We start from the raw sequence: 25,562 nt of genomic DNA on the forward strand, positions 1-25,562 counted from the left end.
AGGAAAATTGGAAAGGGAAAAAGAATTGGGGTCATAAGAGACCTTAGTTTTATGAAAAAAAGAAGAAGATAGTAGGAAACAAGACCAATGACTTAATTGAAAAGGAGGATTAGAAAGAAAGGGAAAGGAAGGGAAAGTTTTTGCCATTGTCTTCTGTCAAGATGTTTGATTGGCACACAGTTCACGCTCCACACTTTTGTATAAGTAAATGCATGAAAGGAAATTTGTAGTTGGAGGCCTAGTCCTTGGAAACTGCTACAGGCTGGTATCAAGGGAAAAGTGGTATGTACTTGACTGGAAGTACATTTCTGTGTCTATGTTGCTTACTTTATAAAGAGGCAAAGGCTCATTCGTGAGTTGTGGGTGAAGGACTCTGTACCACCAAGTATGTTGAAAGTCTGATTGTACTGATGGATGGTGTCACACCAATGTGGAGAGCAGAACAGGAATTAGTTTCCCATGGATTAATGTCACAAGACAGTTCATGCCATGAGTTGGCTGAGACCACACAAAAAGATAAGCGATGATGACTGGGGAAAATAGACAGAGGAAGAACCACAACTCTTTTAAATTTAATTTAATTTAATTTAATTTTATTTTATTTTATTTTATTTTATTTTTACATCCCTCACACCGTGAACCCCCCTCCCCCCATCCACCACCACCCCGACCTCACACCGAGCCATCACATTATACACATAAAATTATAGTTGGCATTCATTAATGTCCAGCCTCTGGTGTACAATGCCATGACCAGGCATCCACAGCATCCCTGAGGTGGTCTCCCAAACAGGACACATGTCCCTCGGACACCCAACAAAATCCCCAAACACAATTGAATAAGTTCCCCAAAGTAATTCTCAAAAAACCCTGAGGCCATCCTGTGGTCACCAGCCGCCCCCCAATCCCTTCACCCTTCCCCCCATTCCCAACCCCCTCCCCCCCCCGCCCATCTAAAAACTCTCGGTTTTTTGTGTCCCCAAAACTGTTTCTGATTAGTTCATACACATATTCTTTTCTTTAGATTCCGCATATAAATGAGATCATATGGTACTTGTCTTTCTCTTTCTGACTTATTTCACTTAACATAATGGAAGAACCACAACTCTTGAGGGAGTGAGAATGAAGGACAGTCAGAGGGACCCAGATAAATCAAGTTCTACTCACCGGAGAACAAGTTCCAGGGAAAAGTTAATTCACTTCAAGGAGAAGGAATCTGTAGCCTTTCAAGATACTTCTAAACAGTTAGTTTATTGAATAACTTTTATTGGTATTTATCATAAACAAGAGACTCACAAATACATTCCAGAGGTGAGTTTTTGGTCTAATTGGTTATAATAGTCATTATATAATCTCCTGAAGGACCACAAGATGGAATGTAGAAAGGTAGAAAAACAAAAGACACCAAAGGTCTTGATGCAGAGTTTATATTTGAACTTGAACATGGAACAAAAAGCTTTATTAAAATGTACAAATAAAAGGGCTGCCAGATGCCTCAGTTTGTTTAGAGCGCGAGCTCTCAACAAGGTTGCCAGTTCAATTCCTCCATGGGATGGTGGGCTGCGCCCCCTACAACTAAGATTGAAAATGGCGACTGTACTTGGAGCTGAGCTGCGCCCTCCACAACTGGATTGAAGGACAATGACTTGGAGCTGATGGGCCCTGGAAAAATACACTGTTCCCCAATTAAAAAAAAAAGGATCAAATGATCTTTAAAAAAATGTACAATTAAAGATTCGAGTGCACTAGCAGGTCCATATTGAATCACCTGGGGATCTTGTTAAAAGGCTGATTCTGATTCATAGATCCGGGTGGGGCCTGAGAGTCTGTATTTCTAACACGCTCCAAAGAGATGCTATCCTGTTAGTCCTCGAAGCACACTTTGGATAACAAGGGCCCACACAGCTTCTGTTGGTTGGGTGTTGGTAGCCATCCATGGTTAAACATAGATGAAGGCTGTCCACTGATACACATCTTGACTACCAGTTTGAAATGAAAACAAGTCTCAGAACAAGCTCTGTCACATAGAAACATTTATTAGCCACAGGGTACAAAACAATGTTAAAACCTGTGCCAAGGGCAAAATGAAGTCAGAGCTCTGCCTTTTTGAGTGCTTGACCCAAGAGTCTCAAACTCACAGCAGCCACAGTCTTCTAACACAGTGGTTCTCAAAGTGTGGTCCCTGGACATTCAGCATCACCTGGAAACTTGTTAGAGATGCAGCTTCTTAGGCCTTCTCCATACCTACAGAATCAGAATATCTGGGAGTGGTGCCTGGGAATCTGTATTTTAGCTAGCCGTCCAGTTGATTCTGATATACATTCCAGTTGGAGAACCACTGCTATGACAGCAGGATTCTGTCAACCATCCAGTTGAATTCAGGCAATCGAGAATCCAATGAAACCCAGCTGGACATTTTGGAATCCAGCCTAAGGTACCATGTCTAAAGGTGGAGGTCCTACTAGATTCTTTTCACACCCTGTTAATGTAAGGGCCGGGAATGTTTCTAAATGTTTTTTAGATAGTCCCCTTATTTTGCAAACCACTAATATCACCAATGCAAATGCATCTGACATTAATTAGGATAATTAATGAAACCCCTGGTGTAATAGGAGCTAAATATAGCTGAAGCACTCACAGTGGCCGTCTCTGGAGTGAGGTTTTTTGATTAATTGCTGGCCAGCCACCCCTGGAGTGTGCATTCCTGATTAAGGTAACTGACTGCCTCTGCAGTGTATCTTAAGCTAACACACACACACATCATATTGTACTGTTCAGCTAAGGGTTTTTTGAAAATTCTTTTGACTTCTACTTTATTAAGGCATAATTTAGATACAATAAAATGCACCCATTTTAAGTGTACAATATGTGTTTTGACAAATGTATACACTCACGTAACCTCCACACCAATCAAGACATGTAACATTTCAATCACCGAACAAATACCTTTGTGTTCTTTGTAGGCAGTTACCTCTCCCTCCCCCCCGCAGGCTACCCTCTATCTGCCTTCTGTCATATAGGTGAGATTTGCCTGTTTTAGAATCTTAAATGAATGGAATCAAACAGTATTTACTCTTTGTGTCTGGCTTCTTTTACCCAGTATTAAGTTTTTTAGATCAGTTCACATTGTTGCATTATCAGTACTTAGTTCCTTTTTATTGCTGAGTAGTATCCATTGTATGACTCTTCCAGGATTTGTTTATTCATTCTCCCATTGTTTATTTCCATTTGGGGCTATTATGGATAAAGCCACTGTGCACTTTCATATACTCATCTTTTTGTGGACGTATTTTTATTTCTTTGGGGTAAATATCTAGGAGTAGACTATTTGGGTCAGAAGACAGATGTATGTTTAATTTCATAAGAAATTGTTAAACTCGTTTTCCAAAGTAGTCGTACTATTTTCCGTTCCCACCAGCAGGGAATGAGAGTTCCAGTTGCTCCACATCCTTGCCAACGTTTATTATTGTCAGTATTTTTATTTTTATGCTGAATATTTTAAAGTAAATTACAGACATTGTTTTTCTTCCTTCTAATTTCAATTCAGGTTTTTACATTTGGTCTCTGCAAAAGGCCATAAAGCTAATAATGTTGACCCAAGTGACTTGGATATGAATTAGGTTATTTCCCTTTCCTAACCCCCAAGCAGAATTGGTTTTATGGGTACCATTTGATTATTGCAGTTAGTCATGTTCATCAGTGTGTGTTTTTTTTTCTTTCTTTCATCCTTTTGTTCATTTAGTCATTGAGTCTATTAACAAGTCCCATAGCTGTATTGGGCCTGCTTTTTCAGAGTACAGTCGTAATATTAAGTCATTGGAAAATATGACAGAAGTAGGAGACAGGGTACTTGTTCCCAAGGAGCTTGTTGGAGCTGGGTTCCTGAAACATAAATACACAGAAACTCTAGAAAAGAAATACAGTCCACGGTATAGCAAGGCTTGTGCAGACTTGAGGAAGGCCATCTAAATATAGCTTCCTGCTAGGTAAGGTGAGTTAAGATTTGATACACAGACTGGTCACTGTAGAAACCACAGTAGCAGAGATTGTTGAGCATTTAATCTGTGCTGAATATTGCTAGAAAGATTGCACCTTAGAATATAAACTAAATGTTTATTTTAGTCCTAATTTTATTTATATATATTATATATGTGTATATGTATATATACTATATATATTAAAGTTTATTGGGGTGACGATTGTAAAGTTGTTTAGACTTCAGGTGTTCAATTCTGTAATATATCATCTATATCTCACATGGATGGATCTTGAGATTATTATACTAAGCGAAATAAATCAAACAGAAAAAGTCGAACCATATGATTTCACTGATATGTGGTATATAAAACTGAAAACAACAAAAGAACAAGACACAATCTTTTACGAATTATATTTCAAAATACGTTTCGCACATTGGATAAGAAATACTCAAAATGTTAAGTACATATGTTTGGATAATGGGATTATGGATGATTTGTTTGTTTATTTTATATTTTCCTTTAATTTTTAAGTTTTCCACAGTGATCCTATTTAACTTTTATAATCAGAAAAAATGTTATATTGCCACTTGATGTTTGCTAAGTTCTAATAGCTGTTTCAATAGTATATCCCTTATTCTCTTTAATCTTCTGTAGCAAAGAGTCACTACAATAGAACCAAGGTTACAGTCTGGTAAAAAAAGATACTTGTCCTTTTCCTTCTTGGGAACAAGGACTACATGAATTACCTGCAGGCTATGCCACTGTAGTCCTTCATAGAACTTAGCTTTCCTGATTGTCAAAGAGCAGAAAGATGTGTTTTTTTAATTATTATTTTCCCCACTCTGGCAGAATTTTACCTCCCAAAACTTGGGGCACATGCAAGAGATTTTTTTTTTTCTAGCCTGTTTTTGTCATTGTTGTTGTAGTTGTTGGCTAATCCTTGTGAGTTTTTGTCTGTGCTTTCTGATGAAATAACAAATGATCTTTGTTTTCCCCCTTTTCTCTTCAGCTGACCTGAATAATGTCAGGTTCTCGGCTTATAGGACTGCCATGAAACTTCGAAGACTGCAGAAGGCCCTTTGCTGTGAGTATTAACCAGTTCTTGAAATACTTGATAGTTATTCTTTGCTTTAAAACAAGTGGGTCAGGGGTATTTTTATTTGGAGAGGGGAAAAATAGCTGTCAGAAGTCCATTTGTAACATAGAATTCATTTTTTAAAGGTATATTTGGCCTAGTGTGCTCCTAGACTATTTTGTAATGTTGTTTAGAATCATTCCTTTCACCATTCCTCAGCTACTGATATAGAATCACTAAGATATTGATAATTTTATTTTCCAACTAATGGCATTGGCATCCAGAATTATCTTTATGAACCTTGAATTATCTCCTCCTATTCTAACTTTATTTCTTCTTCTTGCAAAATGTGTTTAGTCTTACAAGTATTAGTGTTAGATTGCCTTATCCAAACCAGAGTTCACATATTTATGTTGTTTTTTAGCTTGAGTGCTAATGTTCAGATAAATGCTATCGTAAAAGAAAGATGACAGGATAGTTTTTCTGCTTTTGCTAAATGCCGCACATCAGTGGGAAATCCTGAAGTGTTCTACACCTCTGTCTTTTCATCCAATAGTTTATATAGTTTACATCTGTTATCAACAAAGTGAATTATAGTATAATATTGAGTGTCCCTGTACATGACCATGACCGTGAAACAAACAGGCACAGTCCATACCCTGATGCAACTTACAGTCTAATGAGGGATATACAGGATGTCCATAAAATGGAGACATAGGTGAATGTATATAAAGATCTTCAAGAATATCTACAATCTGTTAAAACAAAAAAAGAGAGAAGTAATATTGTCTCTTATTACCAGGCTTTCTGGGCACTCAGAGGAAAAGTGAAGAGACGGTTTCAAAGTCACGTATTTAGTCACGTGACAGTGGATGAAGTGGGTACTATGAGAAGAGCTAGTTGTGTGGGAGGAGGTGAGGTTCAAAGAAGGTTTGCTTGAAGAAGTGATATGTAAGCTACGTGAGTCCAGAAGGGTAAAGAGAGCTCACTCTAAGAAGGGATAGCATATCCTGAGACATGGAGTCCAGAAATGCACCAGGGAACTGAAAACACTTCAGCATGGCTAAAGCAGAGTTCTGGGAGGGGCTATGGTGAAATACTTGGCCGGAGAGAAAAGCAGGAGGCAGGTTGTGAAAGCTTTTTTTAAAGTTAAGTTAAAGAATTTTAGAGGTTAGTGGGGAGCTATGCAAGTGGATGACACGATGGGATTTTCATTTAGAAAGATTGTTCTGGCTGTGGAAGAGAGCGTGGATTGGGGGTGGGACGAGTGTGCCGCTGGCAGGAGAGAGACTTGTTGAGAAGTCTCAGTAATCTAAACCAGCAACATGGTGGCCGGAATTGGCAAAGGACAAATAGAGATAAGTGGGAGACACTTACAAGGTGGAATTGATAGGCCACATGAATTAGATGTGGTGAGTTAGAGGGAATGAAGGAAGATACTTAAGTGCTCAGATGGGATGACTGATGGACTTGCCCCGTAGAGTTGGACATAAAGCTTTGGCGCTCAGGAGAAATACACAAGCAATATTTAGGATTCATTAGCAAGTGGATGTTCAGGGAGAGGATAGAGTAAGAAAAGAGTATAGGACAGAGGATGAACAATGTACAGAGGGGACTTCAAAGGAATAGCCAGAGGAGCAGAAGGAAAATCCGAAGAAGTTAACTACCACATATTTCATGGGTAGAAAGAAGGGGCCTGTCACCAGCCTCAGATGTTGCTGGGAGGTCAGGATGAAATTGGTGAAAGTGTCGGTTGGATTTAGCAGCTAAGGAGGTCGTTAGAAACTTGGGTGAGATTTTAGAGGCACGTGGAGGTGGTGAAGTGGGCCTAAAAGTAAACAAACAATGGGGATGTAAAGATGTTTGGTATGGACATTTCTTGGAGAAATTTAGTTGTGAAGGGGAGGGAAGAGGGATAGTAGTTAGTCGAAAGGGGCTGAGGAGTTAATGAAGTATACCTACGTAGTAGTTGAGGGACACTTGAGTCCATTTAAATGACTATGAGAGGGCCGGCCTGGTGGCTCAGGTGGTTGGAGCTCCATACTCCTAACTCCGAAGGCTGCCGGTTCGATTCCCACATGGGCCAGTGAGCTCTCAACCACAAGGTTGCCGGTTCAACTCCTCGACTCCCGCAAGGGATGGTGGGCTGTGCCCCCTGCAACTAGCAACGGCAACTGGACCTGGAGCTGAGCTGCCCCTTCCACAACTAAGATTGAAAGGACAACAATTGACTTGGAAAAAGTCCTGAAAGTACACACTGTTCCCCAATAAAGTCCTGTTCCCCTTCCCCAATTAAAAAAAAAAAATCTTAAAAGAAAGAATAAACAAATAAATGACTATGAGAAAAGAGGACATGATTGAAATTATTGGCTCAAGAGGCACTAATAAAAAATTTGAGTTCTCAGAGGATAGGAGCAGGTAATACAGAATCCAAGAGAAAGAAAGGGCAACTCTCTTCCACTTGAACAAATGGTGCTGATGAAAGGATCTGTGCAGCGCCAGGTAACTAAGGAGTCCTGGTGGCAGGAAGGTGACTGATGTCAGTGTAGAGCTTTCTGTTTTCTGGGTGGAGGAGAGTTCCTGTGTGTGCTGCAGTTCACAGCGGAAGGTGATGAAGTTGAGGTTGGGCTTACCTTTGTGGAGAATAAGGGAGAGGGCTAATTTGAGAAGAAGCGGTATTATGGAGCCTGGAGTTGGCTGAGTGTCTTACAGCACCCCCAAACTACAGGGTGCAGTATTGCTCCAGGCACAGTCAGCAGCCAGAAGCCTGATGCTTCCGCTCCAGGATGGGCAGAGGACACTTGGGCAAGAGAAGTGAGAGTTTGGGCAAAATAATGGGTAGGTCGTTAAAGTGATGCCTGTCAAGTCTGTGTTGGGTAGGAGAAGCGATGAATTCAGGTGGAAGCTGGTAATTAGGACGCAGAGCCTAAGTGCTCAGGAAGGTGGAGGATGAGTTAGTGCAGAAATAACTGGAAGGCCAGGAAACTGTGGTGAGAGAGTCACGTAGCTAAACATTATTTCAGAAGTGGAACAGTTCCAGGTGATGGGGTCTAGGATATGATCATTTGAGTGGGTGGCAGAGGTGGAACAGATGGGAGTTTCCGTGGAGAAGAAATAGGAAGCTAAGGAACAGAGAAGCTAGAGTGATGCATGAGTCATCCATGCCAATGTTGAAATCATCCAGAATTGGGGCCAGTACTGGGGAAGAGAGAAGGATCGTGAACTCTAGCTGCCAAGTCTTCAGGAATGAAGGGGTCCGATCAGGGGGTTGCAGAAGCTCGCAGTAAGATGGTCTTGGAGGGTCACTGTCCTGTGATTTTTTAAAATGGAAATGGAGAAGAAATGATTTAGAAAGAGAGGACGTTTTTCTCCTTCATCTTGGTATCTCCCATGCTTAACACAAAGCCTGGCACAGAGCGCAGTTTAATATGTGTTCATGGAATGGATGCATGACTGAAAGTAAATGTAGGTTTTCGTTTCCTTATAGCTTATAGTCTGAAGCTATCATTTTTCAGCTATATAGCTGCCAAGTTTAAATGGTTTTTAAAGGGCTCCCCAGGCTTAGGATTTCCTTAGGGACCTGTTAATGTACCAGAGCTGAAAAGAGGCAGTTTGGGGTAGGGCGGGAGTCAGGGCTGGATGGAGAAAGTCTTCTGCCTCTTTTTCTTTTTCTGTCCCTGTCCCATCCTAGAGATACTGCTTTCCATTGTTAAAGGGGTAATTAAGAACTGGTTGCTGTAAAGCGATATTGTAAATAGTGTATTCCTATGAGAGCCTAAAAGTTCAAAAGAGAGATAATCAGCTGTTTCAGGTTATACTATGAAAAAGCCCTGGGAAAAAAAAAAGAAAAAGAAAAAGCCCAGAAATAGACTAGATTGGAAAACCTTACAATGACTGTCGCTTTCTATAATGTTCCTTTTGACCTTGGATTCAGGCATTATTCAATTCTGTTAAAAAATAATTTTATTCACATATGTATCTCATTGTCTATCATTTCAGTTTCTGTTAAAATTTCCAGTAAGTGTTGGAGAAACGGGTATATGATATTATAAAAAAATTTGACCATTTCAGGTTATAACCTCATAATAAAGTTAAGCTCTGAATTCTACATTCTCTACATTTTCAATTCTACATTCTCTACATTCTCTACATTTTCACATTTAAACAGATTTGAAATTCTCAGCATTTCCCCTTCTGAGAATGATTTTTCTCATGTTTGAAAAAGATTTAGGTGTAGCAAAATTAGGGTGTATTTATCTAAATTGAGTACTGGATTCTCAAGAATGGTAGGGAGGTTTCCATGTATAGTATGAACATAGAATGAAGAGTTCACCAATCCTTTTATTATTGAAAACATGCATGGTCACATTACTTAACTAACTGTTCAGTCGTTGATTTACGAATTTCCTCTTAATTTCATATTTGCTTAGGTTTATCTTCTAGCCTTTTTGTCATTTCTATGCCTGCAAAGCCATGATAAAGAGCTTTTGTCTGTGGTGCAGGCAAAAAAAACCTTGTCCTGGCTGGATTTTCCAACCTAAGGTCGCTTCTACTAACTCTTACTTTAATGAAAATGAACGATGTTATCTCAATGATTTCCTAATGCCAGTGAAGAGTTTGAATTACAGATGCCTTAGAAAATATGCAGTGCTGCCACCATCAAGCAGTCAGTCTTATTTTTTCACTTCACATCAAAGCGTCAGTATTGCAGAAACTCAAATAACACAATTTTATCCACTATAGAGAATTTGCTATTTAAGTCGAGAATATCACCATTGGCCTATAATGTCCCCAGTTTGTAAGCGGTTTAATGTTGCATGACTCCATCCCGCCTTTCCAAGCATTGTGAATGAAAATTAAACGCTACAGAAAAGCAGAGACAAAGAGAAAATCTTGGTAAGGAGGATTTAGAAACTGGTTCATATGGCTGATAACCATGGAGAATTATGAAGAAGCTAATCTAAGCTTTATCTTTCTCCTTCTATGGTTCTGATAGCATCCTACAGGTGTGTGGCTTCTGAAATTAAAAATATAGCCAGCTTCTAAGAGCAGAAATAAAAATACACTTTAAGCATGTGTGTTTAGCTTATTAGAGTGTGGTGTGTTGGAGAGAGCCCAAACCATAGGGCTAAATATACTGCAGTTGATAAATGTGACAAATACTCTGCAAACAAGAAACAGAACAATTTGCTTCTGTTCAGCAACTAAATCACACAGTAGAGAGATGTTTGTGTAGCCTGGAGTTGTCTGAATAAAGGTACACCCTCACCACGACAAATCAGGTGAAAAATATGCTCCCTTTTTGGTAAATGCACATCACCTTTCAGAGTGCACTAAGGTGGCATTAGACAGGGTTGGGTCGCTAAAGAAGACTCGCAGGACCCATGATAACATGGCTTACAAGTACCGTATCTTGCAGGAAAAGGCTACAGTCAGGCAACAGCATTCTAGTCAGAACATGCGTTCACAGCCGCAGACTGCCTCACAGCAAGGGGGCCTGAGAGGCCAGTGTTAATTATGTTGTCCGTCCCGCACAAAAACCTGCTTTTCCCATCTACTCTATGTTATTTTTCACATAGGTTAGACACAGGTCTCTGTTATTTCCAAATTCAAAAATATCTTGAGGACAGAGACAAACTAATTTTCTCAGCTTACCTGGTTTGACAGGTGTTAGTGCCCAAAGAGAGGGGTCCTGTAGGAGGACACAGCTCTCTCCCAGGGGAAGCACTGTAGTCCTGATTAAAATGTGTCCAGTGCCCATGAGTTACACAAAGGAGTGCTTGGCCCTCAGTCATGGTGCTGAAGCTGGTAAGGAGTACCTTGTAGCTTCCATTCTCTGGTTCTTTGGTTCCATTTCCAGTCATCATTCTAGGAAGCCAGCCATCCTTCACCTTCCTCCTGGAATTGGATACCCTCAAAGTGCTCTCTGTGCATTAGGAGGTCTTTTCCAACAGTTTATCTTTCCTCATTCAAAGCAAATCCTACCTGGCCAGATATTCCTTACTCAGCTCCTAATTCTCCCAAGGTTCTCTTTTTTTTTTTTTAATTTTTATTGGGGAATATTGGGGAACAGTGTGTTTTTTTCCAGGACCCTTCAGCTCCATGTCAGGTCGTTGTTTTCAATCTAGTTGTGGAGGGCGCAGCTCACTGGTCCATGTGGGAATCGAACCGGCGACCTTGGTGTTATGAGCACTGCGCTCTAACCAGTGAGCAAACCGGCTTCCCACAAGGTTCTTTTATTTCAAGTAGTCCCATGCTCTTTGGTCCACCCAACGTGTTGCTGCCATTGTTTATGGACGTCTTTACTATAACTGGGGAATAAATTTGAGCTGCGAAGATGTTGTGTCTCCCAGGCTAACACATGACTAGTAGTCACTCCTAAATGGACTTTGGTTTGGGTATGCCACAGAAATTTCTTTAACCATCTACATCAAATATCTGGCTTTTTAATTTCAGTGAAGTAGGCCTACCAAATTAAACTTAATTCTTCCTTAGTGACCCAAGTGCCCTAATTGTCCCTCCACCCATTTGTGGCTTTCTTCATGTAATAACGGGAAAAATAGCTATATTTTTACACATAATATTACGACAGATAAACCTATATACCCAATAACCTTTCTTAAAACTTCACCATCCCAATTAATGGTCATACAAGGTATATTCAGATTATTATAAATGAGTGTTCTCCCGATATGACTGGGTAAATATTCCCACAGAACCCTTTCCAACACAGGTCCTTAATAACAGATACAGCTTGTGAAACAAGAACCAAAAGACATAGGCACTTTACTGGTGCTCCATGGAGTCACGGTCATAGTCAGAACTCCCATCTCTTCATCCAGTATGTTCAATAGGTTGGCCAGCTGTCCTGCTCACTTCTCAGCTCTTTCAAAGTGCATCTGAGTCACAGCTAAGGGAGCATATTATTCTCTTAGCTGAAGCCTCTTTCTGGGCACCAACATTATGTTCATTTCCCCTTTTAAATACCCATTTGGTGGCTTTCTTCCCTTCAGCAATCTCTCCTTCTTACCATTAATTTTAATCCAAACCTTCTTCCCACACACGAAGTACGTCCCTTGGGTTCAGCCAGTGGGCTAGCCCATATTTAGCCGGTAGCAAGATAAGACGTGCCAAGGCTTCAGCTTCAGTATGTTACCAAAGGTCAGGGGTCAGATGAGATGGGTATGGGAAAATGGGGCTAATCCTGTCATGTAGGCAGCAAAACATTTGTGACAGTCAGCCCCAATTAGACCGGGTGTGGGGTCGGAGTAATCTATTCCATCAATCCCTATGGAATTTTTGTTCCAACTAATGGCCATAATACCTTGTTTCGGAATGTTACCAGCCTTTGAGACTCAGTAGTAGCCTCAGTCCAGGGACTACTAGGTATGGCATTGAAAAAAGGAAATTGTGGTGAAGAAGGAAACACCTGTAAGTTCCCCCACTTGAATTATAATATCTTTTAAATTGTAATTGGTCTCACAGGTGTAGCCCATTTATCAAGTGATCGTAACCCAGGTTCCTTTGGTTGGAACTCCACCTGCAGGCCACAGGTTTAAACTTAACGGAAGGAGATTCTGAACTTATTTGAGCTTTTGCTGATGCAACCAAGGAATTGGATTTTTAGCAGACCTGCCATGAGTTTGCAGTTCCCTTCTAATCCATTTTGTTCAGCTCCTGAAGTTCAGCTCTGTCATTTCCAGATGCCACTAGAAAGTTGTATTATCGATAACCAATTTCAAAGACTGCTACTTCAAACCAAGGGTAGCTTGGCAACCAGCAGTGGTTCATTTTCATTCCTTTTATCAGAATCATCCTTTTTTCCTTGTAAACAATGCCTTACCCATATTTTTAGCCAAGAATGAGTTGTGGGGTCTTCTAAACAATTTCTCTTGACCTGAATTGCACTGGCAGTAGCAGTTACGGCTCTATTGCTAAAGAGGACTCACAGAACCCAAATGACAATGCTTACAAATCTGCAGTTCATTGCAGGAAAAGGCTACAGTATACGAACAGCATTCAAACGAGATACGCATCACAACCACAGGCTGCTTCACAGCAAAGGGTCCAGAGCAGCCAGGTACAAACTCCAAGTGTCCTCTCTCTATAAGGGTCACAAAAGTATTCACTCTCCCTCTTGGATCAGACGGATGTGAACACAAACCACTTTGGAAAACAGGGCGCACCTATTGGAATCTTAGCCAGGGTTTCCTGTAGCCTGCTGGTCACCTGATCAGATTCTTCCTACGTAGCCAGTGCCAAACCTAGTGGCTTGCACAGGTCTCACTGAGACCAGGTAAAAATGACCAATGTTACTGCTAGCAATAAACAATAGTGATAATGTATAACCCATGGCTACACAGCAGCACAACAAAATCACTTCTTTTCACTGCTTTGATCGAGACTCTGCATTACGTAGCTATTTTAGCAAAACATCTCCTGTCGACTCCAGAGTCTCTGGAATTGATCCTCACAGCACAGATAACTACATCAAAGTGCATTGACTTTCTTATTGAGCAAAGATTTGCTTGGAAAGTCCTTCAGCCTGACGTGTAAATGGCCTATACAGTGAGTTGGTCTAATGCCAACAACAGCCCTCCTCTTCCCCCAGGTACCCTCTGCTGTCTGGGGGGAAAAAAAGTCAGCAAACACATAGCAGTTATCCCACCATAACTCCCCTCTGTCTGTGCGCACTAATTAGGTTACAGGATTGTGTGTATGTATAATTTTATTTATTTATTTATTTTTATTGGGGAAGATTGGGGAACAGTGTGTTTCTCCAGGACCCATCAGCTCCAAGTCATTGTCCTTCAATCTAGTTGTGGAGGGTGCAGCTCAGCTCCAAGTCCAGTCGCCGTTTCCAATCTTTAGGTGCAGGGGGCACAGCCCACCATCCCATGTGGGAATTGAACCAGCAACCTTGTTGTTGAGAGCTCGCGCTCTAACCAACTGAGCCATCCGGCCACCACCCCTCTGGAAGCTCAGCCATAGCTCATTGTCTTCTATCTAGTTGTGGAGGGCTCAGCCTACCCATCCCTTGTGGGAATCGAACCGGCAAACCTGTTGCAGAGCTCGTGCTCTAACCAACTGAGCCATCTAGCTGTCCTGTTTATATATTAACACAGAGTATTCACATTGACCCATGGGATGAGCTTGGGGTTGTGTGGGTACCATGAGACTTATTCTAACCAACTTTTTGGTGCTTTTTTTTTTTCTCCTAGTGTTGTCACTAGTAGGGAATGAGGAAGGGTTTTCTTTTTCAGCAAAGTTCATAAGGACCCCTTTCTGCTTTTCAGTATGTACCTCCACGAGGAATTGGAAAGTCTGGGTGTCTTGCCTTAACACCCACAGCAAGTCTTCTTATCTTCAGTCTCCGTTTACTCAACTGCACATGATTCTAAAGGTGCTTTCTAGCTCTCAAAGCCTGTGATTCTGTAAAAGACCAAAAAAAAAAAAAAATAATAATAATCTGCCTTACCTCCTTGCTTGTGGCATTTGGAAGGAGGAATAGAGTTAGCATTTGAACTTAGAGGGTTGAGAGGATGATTAGGGACAACCAGAGCCTTGGGAACCATTAATGGGGATCCTGTGTTTAAACACCTTCCATTTTTTGCCTTTTCAGCCTAGCACAGAGGATACTGGAGAGCCAGTCATGTTTGTCCTGTCCCCACCCTCTCTCACCCCCACAGCCCTCGTGCATTAGGAGGAGTACCACCTTCTTCAGTGGTATCCAAACCTATGGCATTCTCTACTATAAAAATAATTTTGAAAGAAAGGATATATTAGAACATACTTAGGTTTTTATATAGTTTTAAAACATATTTCCTAGTGAATACTCTAAAGGATATGTATTTTTCCCCTAAATGGAAATTCCTAGCTTGAGGTAAAAGGATAGTGTCACAAAATTATGTCTGCTGGTTGCTTATCGAGGCTTGTAGAAACAGCTAATCATTATGTTTAATGTTTCATCAAAAAATTTAAATGTGTTCTTTAAGATGTTCCCTTTGAACAGTTAAGGGTATGGCTGTGTTGCAATTAAATTGTTCCTATTGATTTTTTTCACCTCTTTTCAAGTCTATAGTATCAGCTGTGCATGCCTAAACAGAAGTCTTTTAAAAATTGTCCCACGAAAGAGGAATTCTGTTTGATATGTTTGTTTTGGGAAATGTGTTCTCTAATCTTCTGCAATGGTTCGTGCTTGTGTTTAACCTCATCCAGTTTTAACAGAGTCCTCTGCACAGTATTTCTCTTAACTATGTCATCTTTTGTTCCTGTTATTTCAGAGCAATTGCTTTGCTCCCCTCCCAGAGCTATTTATACTCCACATTTTCTATTCTTTGTCTTACCCATTCACCTGTACAGAGATAAAGAGTAGACCCAATAAAAAGAAATTCATGCAATTTTGTTGTCTGTTTCCATCACATGGGTAAATTAGATTCTTAATACAAAAGTGAGTCTAAAAATTCTCACTTGTTAGTTCTTATATCTTTAACTATAAAGCAAAATATTTATAATAATTAAGGCAGAGTAACAAGAGAGAAAATAATAGAAAAATTTCAAATCTCCCATAGCTTCCTTCAATATATAAAGAAACATGTAGGGAATATTGGTACTTAGAAGAAATCCATTCCTCTCTTACACTAATGGAAATGCTGTGCTGCGTTTCTAAATGTACTCAGTACCTGCACCTGAAAATGTTCCCTTGAAGGAAGTCAAGCCTACAGAAGAGAAAACCAAAATTTGAGTCTTTTGGCTCTGTACCTCTCTCCAGTCTCCCCAGCAGTCCCCGCTCAGCCTTTCACTCCTCGTGTCCTCCTGCCAGCTTGCATTGTTATTTTTTTTATTCTTTATTTTTCCTACCTGCTTCCCTCTCAAATCAAGTTATGTTTCTTTCTGCCACTTGGAACAAAGTCCTGGCTTCCATGTAAATACATCATTTCTTTATCTTGAGCGTATTTTTAAGCAAAAGGAGTGGGGAGCCTTTAGGGTAGCAAAATTTGCCCCCCCAAAAGGTGTCACTTTGGCATGTGGAATACTTTGAGCTGAAAACAATCAAGGCCCAGAACACTCAGGAAAAATCTTTGACCTCCCCCTAACTGCCTAAAAGAATTTAGATAGAGGATCTTCTCTAGGAAGGGAGCTATCATCATAGATAACTATAATTTAATATGAACCCTTTAAGTGTGGTAGACAGGGAGGAATCTACCGAGGCCCATTTGATCAGAGTCCTCTCTGCATTCCAGTTTCTGTATGGCCCACACACATACTCTTAGTAAACATTAACCCTCTTCATTTTCCTGTAAATTGCCTTACTTCCCTTTGAAGTTCTAGAACTTTCTCTCTTCCTCCTTAGTCCAGAATGACATATATACCTCATTTTGCCTTACTGTCTTGGGAATTTTCATGTTTATGTGGATTCCCCATATGTATGAAATTAAATTGTTTTATTTTTCTCTTGTTAATCTGTCTCATATCGATTTAATTCTTAGACCAGCCAGAAGAACTGAAGAGGGTAGAGGAAAATTTTTTCCCTCCCCAACAGCCTTTGCTTTTAATAGGATGAGTGCTCATCCAGGACATTTTAGGGAAATGGGTACATGGAAGCACAGAGCTTTACTCACTGGATGAAAGACAAAAACCTTCCTGTTTCCACCACCAGGTTTCCTTCATGATTCCAGGGAAACTTCCCAAGTTAACTATTTTCCTTTTTTAAAAGAGGAAAAGATGCACTACATAGGTATTAACCTACATAGGTATTAACTACTATTTTCCCCCTTAACACTGAATTAGAACTAGCCACCAGTAAGTAGTCAAATGCATTAAAGCCTTAAATTTGCATCTGTTTAGTATTCAGCAAGCTGTTTACTGCTGGGATAGCCAGTGTTTTTCTGCAGTTACCTTTATAATTGTATTGCCTCTTGCCCCTAAATGCGTGAGAGATTTACTTAATCACCATTGATTTTTTTCTCTCTCTCAAAAAGACTGAGAATTCAGACCAGAGCTTATATGTATATGGTGTTACATATGCATGTTGTGACATTTCCAATTTGGCTAATAAATTGGCTTTAGCAAAAAAGCATCTTTCCATGACACTTGGGAGTGAAGCTTGTAGTTTGCTGATGTTGGGCAAAGTTGAGATTTCACTTTCGTTAAATTTTTGTCTTGGATGTATGATTAAATACCACCTCAGATCAAGGGAACTCCCCCGCCCCCGCCACACACACACACAAAATTCTTAGATGACTTGAAAAGTAAATGTGAAATACAATTTGAAAGTGAAAGGAGAAATAAGTGAGCCTCGGGTCTGAAAACTGGATGGATTGTGCAGTTACTTTAGTTTGCTACTGGAAAATTTTAGTGAAGTTGATTCTTTTTTCACCTAATGTTAAGGTAGCAGAGAGATTGTGAGGTGACTGATATTTCCAGGAGAAAAACGCTTACTGATTATAAATGCATCGCTGGAAATAGAGCTTATACAACGCTAACCATACAAATGAATCAAACTGACCTTCTCTAATATACAAGAAAGTATTTTCAGAAAGTCTTTCAAAATCTCTGGCAAAATCATTTTTTCCTTACTTGTTTGGAAATGATTCGGTTTACGTAGAACATGAGAGGTCCCCTCAACTCTCAAATATTCCCCAGTACTGCGGCAATAGGAACTCTCTCCCTTTGCCCACATCTTCACCCAGTCAGTGCCAGTGAGAACAACCTCAGATCCTGAATGCTTCTCAGACTCATCATACTTAGAGCTGAGGGTCGGACACAAAAGACTTCAAAAGAGGGTCGGGTTTGGGTTTGGTGTTTACTAAAAGGTACGAGACAACTCTGCCAGGATTGTCAAAGGAAAAGGAAAAATAGTGAAAGGAGGCTTTCCCCCTTTTGACTCACCTGTGATTTTATGTGGCTTTTGCAGTGGATCTCTTGAGCCTGTCAGCTGCATGCGATGCCTTGGACCAGCACAACCTCAAGCAAAATGACCAGCCCATGGACATCCTGCAGATCATTAATTGTTTGACCACCATTTATGATCGCCTGGAGCAAGAGCATAACAATCTGGTCAACGTCCCTCTCTGCGTGGATATGTGTCTCAATTGGTTGCTGAATGTTTATGACACGTACGTATGGCCAGCTTATTTTTCAGACTCTGTCGCAGGAGCCTCAGTGTACGGAATGGTGACGGTTTAATTAGTGTCACAACAGGGCCCCAGTCTAGTAATACAGCCCTCAGGATGAGAGTTTCATGAAGCCGTGTGACCTAATGCTGTCCCTGTGATAAATGATGTTTGCATTTATTGGAGCTAAAAACTATTTGGACATAGGGTGCTAGAGCACAGCCTGCTTTCAGATTAGAAAAACAAAACCCCGAGATACTTCTTTTTCTCAAATACTAGGAGAATGAGTCCATGTGTAGCCATTGGTTCTTTCCCCTTTTTTTTGCTTGTGTATTTTGAATTCCTCTGTCCACTTCGGGGGTGGCTCCCTCTCTCTCGGGAAGAAATGGATGTGCCCCTGGAGATGCTGGCACACCTGTCACCAGATCTGAATAGTGTTACTTGATACTCAGGAGATGTTTGCAGAAGATTATGAATTGATAAGCCAAACAAAAGGAAACCAAGTCCTTAATGCAGCAAACACAGCTCCTCCAACTGAGGAACATTTTTTAAATAAGGTTTTACGAAGTTTCCATTTGGCGTCTCTATTTATCACTCACTCAGAGAGCACTTGTTTATTTCTTTGGGATTGTACACAGGAGAGATTCCCCAGTTCTAATTTTTGTCTTGAGCTTAATGAAGACAACTGAGGAATGTAGCAGAAGGAATCGGTCTTAATTTTGACTGAATTCTTCTTAGACCTCAGAATTATTATATGCCTCATTTCACATGTCAACAGGAACATATCCCCATTTGGAAATCTGGGAAGGTTTTCTAAAAGGAGTTGCATATCAACTATTTTGCCTTTTGCCTTTTTTGTAGATTTCTACCCCTTCCTGGATTAAAGTACCTTTTTTCTTTGTTATTTTGATAAGGTATTGCTTTTAAAATTCTAAGATCCCCTGAGTATTGAATTCTAATCCTTACCTACCAAGCCCTTGAACATACTAATTTTTAATTGTGGATGACACTTACATTTGCTTTGATAAGGGTTTGCATTCAGGTTTTCCCTCAAATATATTTTAGCACCATTTCATTTACAGATGACATATGAATGGATTCTGAGTATATAACTTGCTTTTTACCTGCCTGAAAATAATTTGGGAACAATTTAATTCCTTGAAGACCTGAGTTACTGTATAATTTGTTACACTGGTTTACCTTTTTAAAAGAAGGGGAAAAGATAAGAAAGTCTTCCAATGATAGTAACTTTGTGAATGCATTAGGATCCAGGATTTCTATTTGACTAAGGGATTTAGAAAATTGTACCACTTGAAAGTTGAATATATTGTTCGCCCAAAATAACCACAATTGGGGCCTATCGTTGGTAATTTCAAAGTGCTAGTTGGGAGAATCAGTCTAGTTTTTTGTTGTTGTTTTTTAACCAACATCGTAGGTTCAGCTGCTTTCCACAACAAAATAAAAGCTGAAAATTATTGAAAGACATTTTCTACAAAATGAAAAACTTTTTATTCTTATTTTTAATTTTTTTCCCAGGGATATAATGAACTCGTTAATAAATTTGTCCTGTGGAATGCTTTATTTCAGCTTTTTATGTAAACTGAAAGTGTATATATTAAAACATTAATATAGCAATAGGTTATTTTAAAATTGCTCTTTTAAGATCATATATTTGAATGCTCTCCAATAGAGCATATCATACTTGTCTTGTGGAGATAAACGTTCATATTTATATTATGTGTCATGTGGCCTGAAGTGGTTAATTTTCTTCTCAGTAAGGGCAGTCTGATGGAAATCTAAGAGTTTTCAAGAGGGCATAACAGTTAGTTGCTGGTAATTTGAGGGGGCTTCAGTAACCAAAGTAGGTAATTTGCTTCAGTAACCAAAATAGCTTTGTGCATAGGGGTAATTTCTCCATTTACCAACTTAAACCCAGTGGCTCTCCATGGATGAATAGGATATTTTTCCGATTTTGTGTAGGGCCACGCTTACAATTCAAGTAAGGGCTTTTAAGAATTGAAAACTTGGTGAATATTCATTGGTCAAGTTGGTCAAATTTCCATTGCATTCTGAGTCATCAGCCAAATAGATAAGGAATTCAGAAAAGTTCTTAATCGTTAGTAAAACAATGGCCAGTGAAGTTCCCAATCCAAGGTTTTTTTTCTTAGCTGAGAAGTGTGTACCGTCTAGTAAAGTGTCAGTAATTATTTTCTTGGTTTGATTATTCATAATAGGGGACGAACGGGGAGGATCCGGGTCCTGTCTTTTAAAACTGGCATCATTTCTCTGTGTAAAGCACATTTGGAAGACAAGTACAGATGTAAGTCCTGTATATTAACTCTGTATTCTTTTATCAATGTTGGCTAATTACCCCAGTTTTAGATGGGGAATGACATAGGTTCTTCTTTGACAGAAGGTCCTTCACATAAAATGTAGAACTGCTTTTAGAGTGTCATAAAATGTGGTTTGTGCTGTTCCCTGTCAAACATTAAATGGCAGGTATTTAAATAGAGAATGAAGATTAACTTCTCCAGTTCGAGTATTATTTTACATTGCGTTGACTGTGTCTGAATAAAACACATGTTCCTAAGGGATAAAGCCTGATTTTTCTAACCCCTCTGTGTAAATCAGAAAAAGAAATGTGAAGGTTTAATCCATGCTCTTGCCTAGTCTTTGGATTCTTATTTAAAGAGTACTATCTGGCATTCATGTTCAAGAAACATTGTTTATTTTGTAATCGTCTTACTGCAAGGTATACTGACATAGCCAATTCTGGGACATGACTAACATTTTATTATTTGAGACACAGACAGCTCACCATTTTTTTACAGGGTAAATATCACCTTAGAGAATTTCCTATTGATTAGCCATTGGGTTCTTGTGCTTAAAATTTGCAAATGCAAATGAAAAGCAAGAGGAGTGATGGTTGAGATAACTAAGCAACCATGCGTTCCCATTATGAAGGACTGTATGTGTTTTCCCCTTTAAATGCTTGTAAGAAATCTTTTCGGTAGGAATATTAAAAAAAACCTAGTCTATTTTGTCTTTTCTCTTTTCCCCTAAGGCCTAGCCTCACGGGGATGAGGAGATGTGCTGAGCTTAAGGACAGGCAGGAGATAAAAGAGATTAAATTCCTCCAAAGCCACTCTGTGTCCTACTGCTCATTTCCCCCCTAGGAGTAAACCACAGAATACACAAGCCTTTTTAGCTTTGACTTTTATGTAGTTTCTACTTGAGTTTTCTCATCCTAAGGGCCAAAGAAAAATAACTGAACAGATTTTGTTAACCATTTAAAAAATATGTTTTGGATAAAATACAATCTTTCTGTGGATTTTTTCCTTTAAATATTGTAATTACTTGTAATTGGTTAGCTTATAATCTAACCTTATGATGGGCATAGTACCAGCACATTGTAATACTAAATTGAATCATCAAGGGAGCTTTGAGTCGGTTTCAAATAACTAAGAGGGAACGTGTTTTGAGGTTGGTGAAACAAAAATATTAACTTCAAACTGGGATGTTTGAAACTAATTCACAATTTGGGGGGGAAAAAAATCTATGTATGCTTATTGAAGAGATGATAAAAGGCAGTATGTGCAGTCTCATTTTTGTTATTGCCATCTTAGGTATCGTTAAAATATTTAATTTCTTATAGTTTAAAGTGTACTTATGAGTAGGAAAAGCTTTCTTGGATTTACTTTTTTGGGCAGCTTTTATTTGAATGCTAAGTATGAATGAAATGATTTTTCTGAGAACAAACCACATGTTACACATGTTTGGTATATTCATTCATTCTGTGGATCAACGTATATTGGACACCTGTTATCCACGAGGTGCTACTGTTCTATTCTAGACACTTCTGGCACACAGTTGACCCAGATATGGTCCCTGCTCTCAAATGGATATCATTCTTCAGCCAAAAAGACAGACACATATTAAATCAGTGACAGTATAAAGTGATATGAGCTCATTACAAATACATGCAGCAACCTGTGGGACACATATGAGAAACTCAGTGATCTTATGACGTCATAAAGAAGTCCTAATTTTGGTACATTTTTATTTTTTATTTATTTATTTTTTAGAAGTTTTTTTATTTAAGTGTGTTTTTCCAGGACCCATCAGCTCCAAGTCAAGTAGTTGTTTCAATCTAGTTGTGGAGGGCGCAGCTCACTGGCCCATGTGGGGATTGAACCGGTAACCTTGTTAGGAGCACCGCGCTCTAACCAACTGAGCTAACTGGCCACCCCTAATTTTGGTACATTTTTAAATCTCTTATGTCCAAAGGGGATGGTGCTTTGGGCTTTGCATGGTCCTTAAAGCTAAAACAGTATATTTATTATGTCCTATATATAAAATATTTCCCAAAGGATTACGTTCTGGCTTAGGAAAAGTTCAGGTGTCAGGACTGTATGTAAATCATTTCTTGCAGGGCTGTAGTTTATTTAAAAGTTGTCACACTTCATATATACACAGCGATGATTAACTTCATCCTTAAAAATATTCAATGGCTAGATTAACATATCAGAGAAGTAAGCCCTGTCTGTGGGAATATTGGCTACTCTTGAGAATCGATACCAGAATTGAGTTGGCCATTAGGTCCTGCGAGCATCTACTGCGTGCTGCTCTTTGATTGTTGCAATTCTCTTCTTCCTTTTGTAGACCTTTTCAAGCAAGTGGCAAGTTCAACGGGATTTTGTGACCAGCGCAGGCTGGGCCTCCTTCTGCATGATTCTATCCAAATCCCAAGACAGTTGGGTGAAGTTGCATCTTTTGGAGGCAGTAACATTGAGCCGAGTGTCAGGAGCTGCTTCCAATTTGTAAGTTACTCACCTTCTTAAGTAACATATGTAGTCTTTTGTATTTTAGAAATTGGTTTTGAAAACAGTGAACTTCAGTTTCTCACATAGCACTTCTGTAGGCCGGTAGGGAGGAGATTTTGATATTTGAAACCTCTGAAGGCAATGGCTTCTGGAACTCTGGGTTTAAGGAGAGAGGACAGTGCAGAGGAAGGAAAAGAAATCTCCATCTGCAGCCGGGCCACACGGTTACTAAGGTGCTGGGAGGGAAGGGAGTCTGCAGTTCAGTGAGGCAGGAAATACATCTCCAGCCATAGAAATCCTTTGTATATACGAAAATGATCTTTGTAGGTGAGTCTTTTATTTTTTCATTTTTACCTGATTCTATCGTTACAGACTCCTTTTCAATGGCTGTTGGTAAATAGTTGACAAGGCTATCATTTTTGTAAAAAAGTTTTCCTTTTGTAGCTTTGACGTTTCTCTACTATTCCAAGGCTTCCATGGTGACTTTCCATAGGCTTATCACAAGGTCAGGGGTTTGTACACTCTGCTAATGCCCATCACCAGCTCAACACACTCTTGTCCATTCTCTTGCTTATCTTGCCCCCAGAAATACCCTCTTCTTCCCAAATGCCTGAACACTCTCCATCGATACACATTTAGGTTGTTTCTGTTTTTTTAATAAGGTAGATAATGAAGATCTTTATGCAATTAGCTCTTTTCTTTGACTGAAGTTTTTTCTTTAGGATAAATTCTCAGGAATGGGATTACCAGACTAAAAGATATAAACAGTTGTGTGGCTTTCGATACATCTTACCAGATGCCTTTTTGTCAAAAATTGTTTCTATTTATTATACCTCCAGCAATGAAGGAGTGATATTTACAGTACTACATTAGTCACTGTTCCTGGGTTTTAAAAAAAAATAATGCTAAGAGCTGTTTTTTTTCTTATATGGGGTTTGTTAATCCATTCTAATGCCATTAACAAGGCTCCCTGGGCAGAACATTGAATATTTAGATGTTTGAAGCAGTTTGAGCATTCATTTAATAGGTAACTGGGCAAATTGACTAAATGCACATATAGTAAGCCCACTTAGGTAGAGATAGATATACTATTTGGATTCTTTTGCCAAAATTATGGCAAATTAGCTGTAAATGTAAAATAGGTGTGGAGGATTAAATGCGTTTTTCTCACCTCATACTCAGATCTCCCCGAATGTGAACAGACTATCACTACCTTTAGATTTTTTTCTTGCATGTTGCTACAGTAATATTTCTACTCCAGAATGTAGACACAAATAACTTTCCTCCAGTGAATGTGAATGGCCACAAGTAGTCCAGATTCATTTTGGTTTTTTAAATCCAATTCTAAAATAACTTGCAATGATGTGAGTTTTGTTTTTCCTGAGCTCTTCAGTTACTTTTTAAGTTCTAGTTGTGAAATGCGCGCGCGCGCACGTGCACACACACACACACACACCTTCATACGTATATACGTATACAGAGTTGTGTGTATTGTGACTTGAGTTGAGAGTAAGGGTCAGAATTCAAACCTACTGACAGTCATCTCTATTCAGAGTCGGTTCCTGCTGCAGAGTAACCTGAGCTAGCTTCAGGGTCTGTGGCTCCATTGCCCCATCACCCTCCTGTACTGCTACCAACATCCTCAGGCAACCACTACCACCCACACTGCAGACCCTGGCTCTCTTTCTTTTTTTTTGAAATGTATTTGATATGTAACGTTGTGTACATTTGCGGTGTACTGCAGGTCCTCAAATAACATTGTTTTGGTCAACGTCTTTCCTTATAACCTCAATGAGATACTGTAGGAAATTGACTGGTAATTGCATCAATTAGCCTATGGTAAAATTGGTTTTCTCATACTTCATTTTACTTAAAGTCACAGAACCTATCAAGGATGTTAAGTGAGGACTTACTGTACAACGTGTTGATACATTCGATCGCATTTCTGTACTGTAACATGATTGCCATCACAGCGATAGTTAGCGTCTTTGTCACGTCACATAATAATCTCTTTTTGTGGTGAGGAGAAATAAGATCCAGTCTCTGGCTCTCTTGAATTTGATTGAAGGGGCCGCTGAACAGAAGCCCTGCTTACCCTAGTCCTGTCCCCCTATCAGGAGCCCAGCCTTTCTCAAGTCTGCCTGTTACATTCTTTTGCTGGATGCTCGCCTTCTTCCCTAACCTCATGTCTCTTGTTTGTTTTCCTTGTCTCTGTCTCTGTAATAGTGACACTCTTTTCTCAGTGTCAAAACTTTGAACTCAGTCCACCCTTGCATACTTGTTTGAATGCATCCTGGCTAGCTAGTCTCCAAGCTCCTGGGAATGTCATTTGTGAGACTGGGGGGACATCTGTGAAGATAATAACATTGGTAACAGGTGGTTTTTATTTTCATCTCTCTACTATTTTGTATTGTCTGAATTTTCTTCTTTGAACGTTTAGAATTAGAAGAAAACATGAGTAAATTGCTAACTTGTTTTTCACGGAAAGAAACATCTTTTGTTTGATTCCTTCTCATTGCCACTCGTAAGTTTTCAGGCCTTCTCATCACATGAATATATTATTGCACTG

At 39.5% G+C, this 25,562-nt stretch overlaps 1 protein-coding gene across 1 annotated transcript in view; it reads left to right on the forward strand.

Moving 5' to 3' along the window:
* The window catches only part of DMD (dystrophin), a 2,022,175-nt gene that overhangs the window by 1,898,119 nt on the left and 98,494 nt on the right, over positions 1 to 25,562 (forward strand). Inside the window, exons 64-67 of the mRNA XM_081043053.1 lie at positions 4,990 to 5,064; positions 17,972 to 18,173; positions 20,405 to 20,490; positions 22,833 to 22,990. Coding sequence (XP_080899179.1) covers positions 4,990 to 5,064; positions 17,972 to 18,173; positions 20,405 to 20,490; positions 22,833 to 22,990 — 521 coding nt within the window. The remainder of the gene's footprint in view (positions 1 to 4,989; positions 5,065 to 17,971; positions 18,174 to 20,404; positions 20,491 to 22,832; positions 22,991 to 25,562) is intronic.

Source organism: Rhinolophus hipposideros, assembly GCF_964194185.1.
Source record: "Rhinolophus hipposideros genome assembly, chromosome: X".
NCBI classification, from domain to species: Eukaryota; Metazoa; Chordata; class Mammalia; order Chiroptera; family Rhinolophidae; genus Rhinolophus; species Rhinolophus hipposideros.